Source organism: Amphiura filiformis, chromosome 14 (genome assembly GCF_039555335.1).
Source record: "Amphiura filiformis chromosome 14, Afil_fr2py, whole genome shotgun sequence".
Taxonomy (NCBI): domain Eukaryota; kingdom Metazoa; phylum Echinodermata; class Ophiuroidea; order Amphilepidida; family Amphiuridae; genus Amphiura; species Amphiura filiformis.
The window spans coordinates 15,211,046-15,226,931 of record NC_092641.1 but is presented as its reverse complement, the minus strand read 5'-3'; the positions used below and the strand labels follow the sequence as shown (position 1 = coordinate 15,226,931).

Below are 15,886 nucleotides of genomic sequence, written 5' to 3'. Positions count from 1 at the left end.
TTTCTTTTAAGCTAACATTGCCGTGTTGCCGAAAAATTCATTCAGTGACTACAAAGGAGTACAGTCGCTTAATATAGGATGGCGTTCTCATATTTCATTGGAAGACGAAAAAACTAACTTAACCCCAAGATGAAATGACATGATACCACCACCAGATGCTCTTCATTTGCTAACATTAATACTTAAAGGTCTATGCGGAATCAAAATGAAGAATGATTAACAAAACATAACAAACAGTACATAATGAATTTGAGGAGCTGTAATTTTCTTATTAAACCTACAATTGGCTATTAATATGTTTAATTTAAGGTATATGTTATGGTTAAACCATGCCCAGCCGTGTTTTGTGAAATATCACCACGATTCAAACATGGTTGAGTGTTCAGCCACGCATGTTTGACCATGGTTTACCCAATCGTAGTCAACCATGGTTTAACCATGGTTTAACCAACTATGGTCAACCATGGTGTCACACATAAATAATTGATCATGTTTGACCATGTTCAACAATTCCTTCCAAATCACTCCATGAACATGGTCGACTGTGGTGCCATTCTACAAAGCATGGTTTAACAATGATCAACTATGATCAATTATATCCCATCGAGGTTACCCCGCGTTCGGGATTTCCCGCCGTTCCCCTATGTTCACGAGTAGTACATAACACATGAGCCTAGAGCTCTTTTCATGTTCGTTCATGTATAAATGCCCGACCTTCAATGGACAACAAAAGGTTAGCTCCCGGCCCATTGAAATTGCTTATTTGCAGAATAAATACAATATTGATCGCGTTTCTGATAACAAAACAGTATACGTTCTGTGCATTGAGAGTGTTTAAAGTCCATTCTCTCAAAGCGGGCACGTTTCATTTCATAACGTCACACTTAATGTGCATTCTGTGAATGTATCTTTGTAGTAGCTTTTGATACAGAGTAGTGTGAGAGTGTCAACGTTCTCAGGTTAGCTATATACAACAGCATCGTTCGAGATTACCCCGCGTTCGGGATTTCCCGCCGTTCCCCTGTGTTCACGAGTAGTACATAACACATGAGCCTAGAGCTCTTTTCATGTTCGTTCATGTATAAATGTGCGACTTTCAATGGACAACAAAAGGTTAGCTCCCGGCCCATTGAAATTGTTTATTTCCATAATAAATACAATATTGATCACGCTCAAATTCTAAGCTCAAAATATTTATTTATTTTTTAGTCCAAATATTTCTCATGATGTTGATATACATATGAATTGTAATATCACAATTTACTAATATATATAAAAAAGAAGCGGCTGATTTTATCCATATGTTTAAAACCATTAAATTTGTAATACTTGATTCGGAGTTTATTCTTAGAACAACAACAGTATACGTTCTGTGCATTGAGAGTGTTTACAGTTCATTCTTTCAAAGCGGGCACATCTCATTTTATGAGGTCAAATCTGTCTCGTTCGAAGTAACTCACCGCTTACAGTTGGTTTTTGCGGAATATCAATTTTAAACGTCTTATTTTCTCAAAAAGAGTCATTTTCATTGTCCTCATAATATTAGCTTGCCAATGATATGATGTTGTCCGAGCAATATATATGACCTTTAACATTACACTGGACAAGGAACTTACTGCTAATTGTCTCGATATCGCCCGTACGAAACCTGAGGATCTGATCCTGGCAGCGACGGTCTATTGCAGGATGTCTAGGGTATGCGCTTCTTAGCGGCATTGGCGTTGTGCCTGTGCTTAGCGCACTATAAATTACTGCGCTTTTTTTATGATAATATTTCTTTCAGCCTAAAAATTATTCATTAGAGCCTCATAATGTTTAGGTCACATATTCGTATAAAAATCCTATTGCATACATAAAATAGTACTGTAGCCTACTGTCGTCGTCCGACGTAAAATCCAGTATTCGCAATTAAATAATAGAGATATTGCGATGCTCCATACGCTTGTAAACGTGCGTTTATACGCACGTTTATACGCACGTTTATACACGTATTGGCTGTATATAGTCAACCAACAATTTTGGATACAGCATTCGACCCTCTTGCGGCCAGATGTTTATAATCAAAATCTGGTATATTCAGGAAGGCGTAAATATGTTTTTTAACGGGGATCTATGTAATGACGAAAAGTTAGCTTCATTTGATTTTAGAACAGGCTTAACATGCCCCTTAAAATTAATTGTTTTCAGTGCTTTCCGAATATTATTATTGCAAAAACAACAACAACAACAAAAAAACAACCCAAAAAAACCAAAACCAACCATAATATTTATGCAGGTTAAGTACCACTAAATGCAAATATCATGACTTTATTAATTCAAAATGATAACTTTTTGTGATGAAAATAAGTCGCGTTTATGAATCGTTGCAACGCCGTAAAAATGTCAATTTCAACGCGGACCGTGCGTTTGCAAGCCACATTTGTATCAAAAGGCACATCGCAATGTCAATAATAATACATGATATACGCATACATTGGCAGCAGGCTGATATAGAACTTTTTCGTAATTGACCACATCGTCGCCGTTAGCGGCGTTTGGTTCTGCTAACTCCAATTCAGCGGAGCAGAAATCTGAAAGCGAGGCCAAAGATATAAATTACATACTCCCAATTATGCAAATTTAATTTGCTAAGTAACTATAAGGACTATCTAGCTGAGAGCTCCGCCAAATTGTAGTTAGCAGAGCCAAACGCCGCCAACGGCGACGAAGTGGTCAATTACGAAAAAGGTCTATTCTGTCGGTCCGTGTCACGTCACTTCCGGTTGATGATGTTCGAGTGAAAACAAGTTCCTGATTCGATTTTTGTTGATGATTTCTGTCATTGGTGTTATGTAAATTTCGATCGCAAATAGTCAGTGGAATCAAACAACCGTTTCTAAGTCTTTAGAGTGAAAGAAACTTACTTGATTTACCGTTTATATACTGACAAACTTAAAATTAAATTTCATGGTCGAGTGTCGTTTTTTCTGAAATTGAATGCCACTCCAGCAAAATCGCTATGTAGCCTCCTTCACAGCCGGGTTCTGTTGTTCACAACAAACCGTGAGCCACATGCAGTTTGGACCCGAGACTAGAGATAGCCCGGATGTTCGACCGACAGAATACATGACATTATATTGTACTTTTATATTAAGGACAGAATGATTAAAACACCTGTATCCCGTGTAAAAAGACAACATATGCTTTGTAATGTATTTGCAGATGCTACATGTTTACAATGTAGAGTAGATTAATTACTTATTTTGGAAACATCTTCATCACCAGCCGTATCATTATGAGCTCATTAGTAGCCACTTAGTGTCGTAGTTGCTAAAACAAAGATAATCTCCAAATCAGTTTATTGTTCCATATCAGTTACGCTCTGCGAGCACTGGGTCTAGACGTTTGATGGTGCATGCATTACGATAAAAAAATATCCCTTAATGTTCAAAGTGAGCTATTCTAACTGAAATCCATACACCCCACCTATAAGACGTGAGGTTAATCTTCCACACAGAGAGTGTAGATTTCAAATGGAGTCACCCATTCAGGTAGCCCCATTTGAAATTCACACTGTGGGAGATTTAGGTCAGGTCTTCCATACGTGGTGTATGGATTTCAACAGGAATAGCACAAACTAATGTGAAGTTGTATTTGAAACATACGCGATACCAGCGATGCATCATTTCAACATTCGTTTTTGCTGTTAAGACAAATAGGGCGATTTAAAGCTAGATTTAGGAGCACCAAATCTCTTAATAAAAATGAGATTTGTTTGTAAATCAATGCTCTTTGTATATAAATCAACTTGGCAAACTGTGCAACTAGAGTCGCAATTACTTCACACACTAGCATTCCACCTGGAGGATTAATGCGACGAAGGGGTTGTACCCGACGTAACAGGTAAGAATAGGAAGTAGTACTGTTTATTTTCTGTTGTATGCAGATGTGTAGCAAGGTTATTCATGGTGAACTATCGTTCCATATTGAACGATGGGAAATGTTGCCAATGAATATTCTTGAAGTCGTACAATGGCCCTTGAAACAAATTCATCAGTTTTGGTAATTAACAGATTAAAAGATTTTTTAATATTTTGTCAAAACCAAATTGAAGAATACTTATTAGTTTATCTTGCTGACAGTTTCGTCAGTGAGCTACTGACTTTATCAAAGCTTGTTGTTGATGATGATCCAACAACTGATGACTGGCGGAAGTTATGTTAGTGTTGCTAGAAGTGTACAAAAGTAGATCATCATGACATTGACATGGATATTAGATTAAGTATTAATTGAATTGCAAAATTACGTGTATTACAGATGGGGGGGGGGGGTCCGAATTGGTAATATGCTACTAAAAACAACATTTTGAAAAAGTATTTGCCGACGGAAAACAATATTTATTGACGGAAACGTTGGCAATAATATCACAAAGTTAAACAAAATAGACATTTTTGCTTTTGTTGTTTTATGTACAGGAAGATCACGCGCTATATCGAAGGCCCCTCCCAGACTTCCTATCTACAAGCGTATGTAAATTTTATATTTTGTAGGTATGCAAAATCTACGATATCGCAACGTATAATATTGGCTGCATCTCAATCAATATTTACGTTTGTACTGCATCGACACGAATTTTGGTGAAATCGATACGGCATTAGCCTTTTTCTTAAAGTTTTGGCCAAAAGGTTGATCAGTGGCGTAGGCAGGTTTTCGGAACAAGGGGGAGGGGGATATATGTGAATGTACTGATGGAAATACTTTTGTCGACAGAAATTGTGAATTTGGTGACCCCATTTTTTACCATATTCAAGAGGGAGCTGGGTTATTTTTTCAGAATTGTTCATTAGTAACTGCGAATAGTTGCATCATCACAAGGGGGGGGGGGCTTGGCCTAATAGTTAGGTACTTGCTTTTAGTGCATAAGGTCCCGGGTTCGTTCATTTTATAATAAGGTTTTTATGACGGTACCTGAGTTTTTAATACTTTAAAAAATAGTTTACAGATTAAAATAATATTTAACTGACTAAGAATGAGAATAAACGATAGGAATTGTTGTTTTTACTATCCTCTACCTATGATAGATGACAGGCAGGTCAATTTTTTTTTTATCGTAGTGGATACCGGATGCGCCGGCATCCACACCAAGGACCGTCGTGTACCGACGAACTATGATGTACCGACGCGGTTCATGATTTCTGATCCCCCCCCCCCCCACATCCGCTGGCGTACCTAAAGATGCGGATTAGGGCTACTCTAAAACGGACTAGTTTTGGCAAGTGGGTTACCTTTAGGAATGTTTTGCAGCTCAATTTTTCAAGTTCCATAAATGTATCAGATGTTTGATTTCTTTTAAGGGTCGACGAGGTATTGTTGGTCTAAGCAACCTAAAAATCGATTTTCATTATCTAGGTCAATATATTATTGAAAATGAACACCTTGATGTTTTGCAAAAGTTCATTCTACAAATCGTATACTTTGCAAACTTGCTTAATTTATTGTTGTTAATGAGTTATGTACGTTTTACAAAAGTGTTGTTGTTTCAGCCCTCTTTACAACGTAACTCAAGAACTGCAGCACCTATAAACGTATATCTGTGATATTTTAATTCTTCTACACGCTCGCTATGAATTGAACAATGGAGTTTTTGCCAAAGCTCACTACCTTTCGTAAGATGCTGTGAACTACCAAATCACAACAGTTTAAAATAATTAATAACCTTAAGCAAAATTCTTTCTTTCCAAAAAATTAATTTCAGATAATTATATGCATATAGAGTTGAAATAAAAAGAACTCTAATGATCATTCTAATGACAGAATTTTGTGAAGTGGAAACACTTAACCAAAATAAATGTAGCGGAAAGTTTTATAGCACCGCAAAGTGTTGAGCAGTATTTAATTATATTACTTTACCACCTGCGCATTCAAAGGCGGATTAAGATGAAATGGGATTATAACGCAGTTTCCTTTCATAGCCGCATACTGATATAACCGTTTAGATCAGAGGGTGGTTACAATAGTTTGATTCAAGTGTTTAGTTTTCGTTTGATTTTGCAATTGGTAATCTGTTGATATTCCAAATGAAACAGGAGCATATTGGCCAACATTCAAGATGGGAACAGACAACCCTGTTTTGAGATTGCTATGGCTACTGTGTTTTCTGTACTACGTTGGAGCAAGTCATTTTCGAGGTGGTTTGATTACCTGGGCACCAGTATACAATCAACCAAAGCAGGTTTGTGCAAAATATTAGTTCTTATAATGTTCTTTTTGTTTATAATTACTCCCTCTCCGCAATAGGTATTGATATACAGTAAATCTTCAATATGTGACACGATCTGGTCCATGGAGGCTAAAGACCAAAATTGAGTTGCTATAATTATAACCTTATACAAAAATTAGGCTATCATATTATACTGAAAACACCAAAGGTTTAGCACACTTGGTTCTAAAATTATTTATTTATTGTTTTTTTACTCCATATTTCTGCCTTTATCTCAATTTCAAATTTGCCGTCTTTGACCCCCATGGGTCACATATGATCTGGCAATTGAAACAAAAATTCTAGTTGGAATCATTTATTGTAGAATTTGTAGTTAACAGAAAACCATTGGAAATCATGACTGATTCTCAACTGAATGCTTCTGAGCACACGTATACCGTCTCATATCATCATATAAATCCAAAATTACAGCTATATATAATTAATGCTAGTTCCATTTGGTAAAAAAATCACTATCGGTTTAAGTGGCATTTTGATAAAAACTTTGTGACAATCCGACTAATTATCGAATCTCGCGTAATATTCATTTGAATTGTTTCAAATATTTTCAGTGCAATCAAACAAATCAAGTTTGGTATATCAAAATATCTAAATAACCCCAATAACCCTGTATAAACTATGTTACCATGCGTTATTGCTTGCACTAAAGCTAACAAAGATGACAAATGTGATCGTTTTTATGCAAAAATCAAAATTAGTATGTATAGATATTGTATATTTTATAGGTGTGTTTTTCGACACCGAGTACGTTGCGTGTACGCTTTATATTTCGTTGCTAAGTTACGGAGTTTTTGATTTGGAAAGGCCTTTGATCATCGTGTTTTTCATTTATTCACCTGAAGATCGCCTTTGCGTGAAACACCGTGTAGTGAAATGTAATAATATCTGTGTTTATATTTTAAAATAGCTGTACCATTTATTGGTATCGAGCACTGTATAGCTGTCTGTGATACTTCTACTTCTTAGTATATTTTATAGCAATATTTTTTCCGAGGTGTCTCATCTTAAGTTTACTCATACTGATAATCTAGTTGAGTATTAAGACTTGAATAACGTAAATAAAATAAGCTCAAAACACTTGAAGCGGATCAAGAGGAAAATGTCATGCCATGTTAAATGTGTTGTAAATGTAAACCGAAACCGCTAAATCACACGAACTACAATATATTTATTTATTATTTATTACCATTATCACCAAACTGATGTATTTTGTTTGTCAGAAAAATATTGCCTGAATGTATTATTATTTGTAATGCACCTTGTAGCATCACTAGAAACTTATGTGGTAAAAATCATTTTGATACAACCTGTATCACGCGCCCGACAATAAACTGACACAAATTTATGCATTGACGGTGCACACGTACAATGGTGCCTTCAACAACTTCTGTGCCATTTTCCATCCATCAGATAACAGTCACGTGGCGATTGTCCTGGAATCGAGCAAGTGTTGCTTGTGATCAGACTACCATTGATACTAACGCTCTCATAGGGTCAGGTTCTATATGCGAAATTGGTCCCAATAATTGTTTTGGTGCTCAGACATATTGCAATGATTTCAATGTGGTTGATAATTGGTCTAGTGGGACATTTGTAACAACGTTCACTGCTACATCAACGTCATTTGTGTTACAGTAAGTACGCTCGTATTAATTTATTTCCTTGGATACACAGCTACAGCTTAGTCTATACGCTGGCGAAGTTACGTAATTAATCGGATTAGTTACCATAGCAATAGGTGAAAACAATTTTGAACATATCGCGCTGCACTACAAGCAGGTTACACTCACCACCTGTGTATGTCTGCAATCATAGATTGAATACAATACAGGTCTTTTCAAAGATACTAATCTTACAGGTGCAAGTGATCAGCATGATATGGTTCAATGCAGAGGTACCGCGAGAACGTATCAGTATAGCGCGGTATACACCTATCCGACTTCGCCATTACTGCGGTGTCCCCGATGTAAAACTGCGGTGTCCCGAGGTCGGGGGTTCTATCCATTATTTATAGTGTGCTATACAGAATTGTACCCGGGAATTGTACACAACAGTGATATTCAATACACAATCATGAGTATTGAATTACGAATTAAATCTCCGCTCTGGTACATCTGTGTTGCCGTCAATAGAGGGCCAAATACAGTAAACGCTTCTCGGATTGGTGTATATTCAAAAATTGTTTTCACCTATTGCTATGGTAGTTAATCCGATTATTACGTAACTTCGCCAGCGTATAGATCTTTACAGTGTGTAAAGGGAGAGGGAGCTGTATATTGACGAATGGTGATCATCAATAATATAAGGGGATTGTGCTATTTATTTGAGCTTTTGTGATCTCTGTAAAATGTTTTTGTTCAACAAAATTTCTGCTTTTATAAGAAACAAAGTTTTTGAAGGTCAAACAATAACGTCACGTAACCTTATACTGAATTGCGCTTTCCCCTACACCTAAGATATTTCGGCAATGCTTGGATTTCATTATCTAACGGTGGTGGCAATTGGGATCTGAGATCTCATGTGAATCTTACTCCAAGGCCTGTTGGGAGACCCATAAACACATCACCTACGACCAGCATTTCGCCGGTAGTCATTGCACCTCCTGGTACAACAAACACCATACATATTCCAAGTAAGAAAACTTCCCTGATATTCATCTAGCTTGATAAGTTGTTAATTCGAAGAAAGCTCATATTTTGTGTATGCAAAATATTGCAATAAAAACGTTTCTTCACCAAAAAATCATTTATTACCCACCCAGTATTCTATGGGTGGGCTTCATTTGCATATTTTGGCTCTCATAATTATACAAACTGTGACTTGGTTTAGCACGTAATAAAATTTTTATAGAGGTGCGACAAAAGGTCAAAAATTAAGGGATCGGGCAAATTACCTTTTTATCTATACTAGAAAATTCTAAATATGTAATCCAGTAACGCAAAAAATGAAGACAACGTGGCGATTACTATTATTATTATTATTGTTATTGTTATTATTATTATTATTATTATTATTATTATTATTATTATTATTATTATTATTATTATTATTATTATTATTATTATTATTATTATTATTATTATTATTATTATTATTATTATTATTATTATTATTTTGGAAACTAATAATTAGTAAAAAATTATTGGGTACCCAGCAGACACAAAACGTTTTCGACATCATTCGCAAAAGGTTATAAAAGGTTGTCAGAAAACGTTTAAATGTCGGGTTATATAAAGGGTATAAAACGTTTTAATAACATTCCAAAAACATTTTTGAAAACTTGATACAAAACATTCTAAACCTAATGTTATTTTGGGGTTGAAAAAATATTTTGCGAAAAATGTTTGCCCAAAATATTTGCAATAACGTTTAAAATTGTTTATATTTACCCCGACATTTAAATGTTATTAAAACGTTTTGAAAAAACAATTTAAGAACATTTATGTGTTTGCTGATTGCAAATATTTTAACATAATGTTACTTAAGTTTTTGACAGAGTATTTGGCAAAAAATGTTTGCAAAAATAGTTTACAATAACATTTTTTGAAAACATTTTAAAAATATTGTTGTAGTGTGTTTTCATACAAAACGTTTTCATGCCCTTAATATAACCCGACATTTTATGTCAACCAAAAGCCAAAATATAACTTATTAAAAACTTTTGAAAACGTTTTTGTGTTTGCCGGGATATTTAATAAACATAGGGAGTTGAATAGTGTATATCATAACTCCAACAAATATCTTTGTTAACCTCCTCATTTTACTTGATCGGATCATATTTATCATTTTAATAGCTATAGATGCAGACGGTGATCACATCAGATGTCGATGGGCTACGGGAGAAAGTGGCGGTGTGACTCAGCCGTTGACAAGTGTCTTAAGTCTAGATCCGGTAGGTGGTAAATCTTACACTACGTTAATTTTACCTTGAACAAAGACTGCGATTTCTTTCTGCCACTGAGGTGACACGTAAATACGAGCGTAGATTGTCATATAACCAAAAGGGCAGGTAATGACCCAGATGGGTGAAATTTGTATAAAAGGTAGCAGGTCCATCCCAGGAAAAAAAAATAACACGTTTTCCTAAAAAGATCACACGTTTCATGTATGTTACTTTAGATGGAAGAAGTAAAATAAGCGCAAGGGCCACCTTATTTTCCCTTAAATCCAAGATGGTGGCCCAAATCCCAAAATTCCACTAAAATCCTTAATAACTCATATTCACAGGCTTAGAGTGTTATAGGACTATTTTATTTAGCAGCACAAATTCAAAATCAAGTACATTACTTGTCACAAACGCATTTCAACAGAAGAGACGTTATTGTTATATTAACTCGCAGTTCACATTCAAGCAATGCGAATCATCCCTTGACCTCTGGGCCCTATATGAAACTTTAGACCTTCTTAGTTCTTAGGTGACTTACTAATATAACTTTTTTAACTTCTTGCTAATCATGGACATTATTTTTAAAACTTTCGGCGTGTGATAATGGAAACCGACGCTTCAAAATTTTGGTACTAATAGATACCCCATACTTTTCTTTTACACTCAAAATCCCCGTACGTTTGAAGAAAGTGTTCTGTACAAAAAAAAGCTCAAAGAAAATGATTAGCGTTGTAACACACCCGGATGTAAGCGTTTTCTTCGACGGTGCAATGATTATCTTCTGGGGTGACATAGGCACATTATCGATCATATCAAGCACTTTAAAACATTGGAAATGCCAATCAATAAACATCAGATATGATATTCTTAAAAGATGATCAACCTATAGTTTTCCACATATCAAGTGAGAAGGTAGATAAGAAAAGCTCACAAATTCTTAAAAGGTTTTACTATACCTGTTTATGAGACATGATATCAGCATTTTATATTATTCGATATATGTAACATGGAAAAGCATATGTGAATAAATTACTTTGACTTGACTTGATTTGAATTGAATTGAATGTGTATTTTGTGCTATGAAATCTTTGTAATGAAAGCTTGTCAGAATTATATCCCAAATAAGGCTGGTCATTACATTTGTGGATGGTGACTATTACTACTACTACTACTACTACTACTACTACTACTACTACTACTACTACTACTACTACTACTACTACTACTACTACTACTACTACTACTACTACTACTACTACTATACTACTATACTACTACTACTACTACTACTACTACTACTACTACTACTACTACTACTACTACTACTACTACTACTACTACTACTACTACTACTACTACTACTACTACTACTACTACTACTACTAATAATAATAATAATAATATTAATAATAATAAATAATTGTATTTCTATTTCCAGCTCACTTGTACTATAACCTTTACATCCTCTGGCATCATTTGGGGTGTTGCACTATATATTGAAGATTTCCTTACCAGTGACTCAACAACTCCACTAAGTACAGTCCCGTTGCAGTTTTTAATTCAGGTGAAAGCATTACCGGCTGGGTGTACAACTACCACGGCCACGCTGATCGCACCCGCTCCAGCCCATGGATCTCAGATTGTAATTGACGCAGAGGTATTGTATACAGCGGAAATACATGGGAAGCCCGCATCAGGAACTGAACCGTGAGTATAAGTACTTAATTGACCAGTCCCTTGAAGCCTTCATTAGGCCTCTGCTCCAAATGCACACCCCCTCCTAACCATCCTCTTCTTCTCCTCTACTATTCTTTTTCATCTTCTTTTCCTTGTCTTCTTCTTCGCAATCATTCTATATACATATTCGTAATCATTCTACATATTCGCAATCATTCTACATATTCGCAATCATTCTACATATTCGCAATCATTCTACATATTCGCAATCATTCTACATATTCGCAATCATTCTACATATTCGCAATCATTCTACATATTCGCAATCATTCTACATATTCGCAATCATTCTACATATTCGCAATCATTCTACATATTCGCAATCATTCTACATATTCGCAATCATTCTACATATTCGCAATCATTCTACATATTCGCAATCATTCTACATATTCGCAATCATTCTACATATTCGCAATCATTCTACATATTCGCAATCATTCTACATATTCGCAATCATTCTACATATTCGCAATCATTCTACATATTCGCAATCATTCTACATCTTCTTCTTCTTCTTCTTCTTCTTCTTCGTTGCATATTTCTTTTAACATTATAAATTATAAATACGCGTTAGCAATAATTTAACCTTTGAAGTCCATATTTTCGCTTATAAGGATCATCCAGATTGCGACGATTTCACCAAGAGGAATGATAAGATCAACTGTTATGTCTGGAAATGGAAACAACAAATACGTCACTATTAATTGGACCCCAGAACTGTCTCAAGGAGGACCCAATATATTCTGCTTTTCTGTGTCTGATAGATGGTAAGAGAAAGCATCGACAGGTGCCTCATTAATTACAAAAGGGGGTTTCCAGCAAGTCAGTATAGGGACTTGTCAGTCACATTCTGAATTTCACAAAAGGAGTTACGACATAATAATATGTCGAAGCTTAACGTCTTATTAAAGATTTAATAGACGGGCTGTCTAAAAACATAAACTTTAAGAAACTTGCATAGATCTATCTAAGGTTCTGCAAGAAGATTTGTCTGTCTTGAAATAACATCGCAGTGTCTAATTAATCGATATGACGTGTGTGGGAATACTGTAGTTTGGGAGATGGATATATAAATGCCCCTTTAAAAATAAACACTCGATAACCAACCACTTTTATTCATCGGCAGAATACAAATTTACGTAAATTATTATTCATCTGTTGATTCTGTTAAAGACAGTCCGTTACACATATTTATATAAAGGAACTGTATTTCAATAATAATAACAATATTATATATTATATATAAGTATATATATATTCACATTTAGAGGAATCGTATTTTTTTAAATTACCCAGCCAATCGAGTCATCAATGGTGTGTGACCTTAATGGTACAATGTAAGTTATAAGCTGTTTAAAAAACAAACAATATTTACATTATTTTGAATTTATTAATTAATTAGTTAGTTAATTAATTACCAAGACCCTAATTTGCCTATTATTAATTCTTATTACAAAGTTACAGAGTTAGTCACCCTACAAGTTTTTATGTTACAGTAACCTGTGATCCTGAATGCGTCAATGGTGGAGTGTGTGCTGAATAATCAATGTGACTGTTTGGTTGGATATTCTGGAGATCGCTGTCAGACAGGTTTGTGGTTATACAGTCATGGACAAAAATTTGGAATATTTTCATCTTTTTGCTATGATCTCCTTAAAACGTATTTCACTCAACTATAGCTCCCCGAAACATGTAAAATCAATCTGAAGAAAGGAGTAGTACTCGTATACTATGCTTTATGGTGATGACTTTGAAAGAAACTGTTAAAAAATTATCGAATTTTAGTAATTTTTCATCAACAATAAAGTCATCTTTTTATCACGACATGTCACCTAAAGTGACCTCTCTTAGGAAGTTTTAATCAGGACACGTAGGTCGCTGTAAAAATATCGGATTCCCCAGAAAAAAGTATTCCAAACATTTTTCCAAGACTGTCCTTGTATCACGAAAATCTGTCAAATCAATAGATATATAATTTATTTATTTATTCATTCATTCAATATCTTTTTGTATTCCCCAGAAAAAAACAGAGTGTTTAAAAAATAAAAGTACTCCAAACACTTTTCAATTACTGTCCTTATACCACGGAAATCTGTCAAATAAATAAATATATAATTCATTCATTCATTCATTCATTCATTCATTCATTCATTCATTCATTCATTCATTCATTCATTCATTCATTCATTCATTCATTCATTCATTCATTCATTCATTCATTAGCAAGACATTTAATTACCAGTTATTAATACTTATTTCAAAGTTATGTACGGTATTAATTTTTTATGTTACAGTAATCTGTGATCCGGACTGCATCAATGGTGGCGTGTGTGTGCAGCCAAATCAATGTAACTGTTTGGCTGGATATTCTGGAGATCAGTGTCAGACAGGTTTGTGGTTTATATAGTTATACCAAATATAAAATAATTAATCAATTAATTACTTAAGTAGTTAATCAGTGCATTAGTTTATTGATTAATTATTATTAGGTTTGGGATCTTTAATTGCCAATTGTTAATGCTTATTGTATAGTTATGTACCGAATTTTGTTTCAATGTTACAGTAACCTGTGATCCTGAATGTATCAATGGTGGCGTGTGTGTGCAGCCTAACCTATGTGACTGTTCATTTGGATATGCTGGAGATCACTGTCAGACAGCCGGTTTGTGTTATACAGTCATGGACAAAAGTTTTGAATATTTTTTCATTTTTTTATGACCTTCCTTAAAACTTATTTTATTCAATACTGGTATATAGCTCCCCAAAACATGTAAACTCAATCTGAAGAAGAAAGTGGTATTCTATGTTTTGTGATGATAAGCATGACTTTTAAACAAACACTATTAGAAAAAAGATAAAGGTTGACAACAATTGATCACAATAACCATGACGTCATTGCCACAAGCAATTTCGGCGCGGGAAATTTGAATACCGTGTGTTGAGAGCCGGCTGTGTTTATTCGTTTTTATGGGCAATATGAGTTTGTTTTATTGATTCGAATGGTTTTTCTAACATTTATACGGAGATAAATAAGACAAAAAAATGCACGCGCGCTGATGTTGATGACTCTAATGCACGAGCTCCGAAGAGGGGTGCATTAGACGCATCAACATCTAATTTCTCGAATAACAAGTAATAAAATAAATGTAGATATTTATATAGCGCTTTATGCCGTAAACAGCCTCAAAGCGCTTTACATTTATTCCGCCGTCATTAGAATATGTCGGAACCACGTTTGCAGCCTACAATTGGCGCAGGGTTCATCAGTACAACGACTGTGACAACCCCTAACAGCTTCCCATTGCACCTGGGTGGGGTGAGGCAAGCGAGGCAAAGCGCCTTGCCCAAGGGCGCAACACGGTGGTGGGATGGGGACTCGAACCCATGCACATCAAGCAAGCTCTCAGATTATGAGTCCAAGGCCGTAACCACTGAGCCACCGTGCCCAACGCGTTTATTAACCTATTTCATAAATCAGAACAAAAAAAAAAACCACGTGATTTTTGCTGCTTTTATAACAAAATTATCACTAAAATATTGGAATATAGAACCAAATATAAATGCATCAACCCGCCCGAAAAAATGGTTCAAGCCTACGCGATGCGAATGCATGCAAAAGCACTGCGCGTAGTACACGAAGCGCACGTTATACACAATCAATGCATGGTTTGGATTTTTCTAACAAGTGCTCTGATTGGTTCTTCCTATCTGAGAGTGTACGAAATAAGGCATAATGTTGTGATTGCCGGAGTGCCTTTATTTACCCATTATTAATACTTATTTCAAAGTTATGAACGGTGTAAGTTTTATGTTACAGTATCCTGCGATCCTGAATGCATTAATGGTGGTGGGTGTGTGCAGACTAATCAATGTGATTGTTTGGTTGGATACTCGGGTGATTACTGTCAGACAGGTTGGTGATGTAGTTATACAATCTATAATATTAATAAATTGGTAATTTGGTAAATGAGTTATTTTTTTGGAACCGTTTATTAATGCTT

At 35.1% G+C, this 15,886-nt stretch overlaps 1 protein-coding gene and 1 long non-coding RNA gene across 2 annotated transcripts; both read left to right on the top strand.

Annotated features, from left to right (window-relative positions):
- Positions 1-6,066: 6,066 nt before the first annotated feature.
- Positions 6,067-13,458, top strand: LOC140168946 (integrin beta-like protein C). Its single transcript, XM_072192256.1, has 8 exons — positions 6,067-6,211; positions 7,670-7,893; positions 8,716-8,891; positions 10,054-10,151; positions 11,584-11,852; positions 12,500-12,652; positions 13,182-13,222; positions 13,382-13,458. Exons 1-8 carry the CDS (start codon positions 6,089-6,091, stop codon positions 13,426-13,428), a joined length of 1,131 nt encoding a protein of 376 aa, XP_072048357.1. The 5' UTR covers positions 6,067-6,088; the 3' UTR covers positions 13,429-13,458.
- Positions 13,459-14,194: 736 nt separating this feature from the next.
- LOC140168945 (uncharacterized) lies at positions 14,195-15,798 on the top strand. Its single transcript, XR_011861294.1, has 3 exons — positions 14,195-14,275; positions 14,449-14,547; positions 15,703-15,798. It is a non-coding gene; the product is annotated as an uncharacterized lncRNA (long non-coding RNA).
- The last annotated feature ends 88 nt before the right edge of the window (positions 15,799-15,886 follow it).

Coding starts and splice junctions, on each gene's coding strand:
- LOC140168946 (XM_072192256.1), top strand. CDS start 6,089: ATGGGAACAGACAACCCTGTTTTGAGATTGCTATGGCTACTGTGTTTT. Junction 12,653..13,181: donor TTTTCTGTGTCTGATAGATG/GTAAGAGAAAGC, acceptor TAAATTACCCAG/CCAATCGAGTCATCAATGGT. Junction 13,223..13,381: donor TGTGACCTTAATGGTACAAT/GTAAGTTATAAG, acceptor TTTATGTTACAG/TAACCTGTGATCCTGAATGC.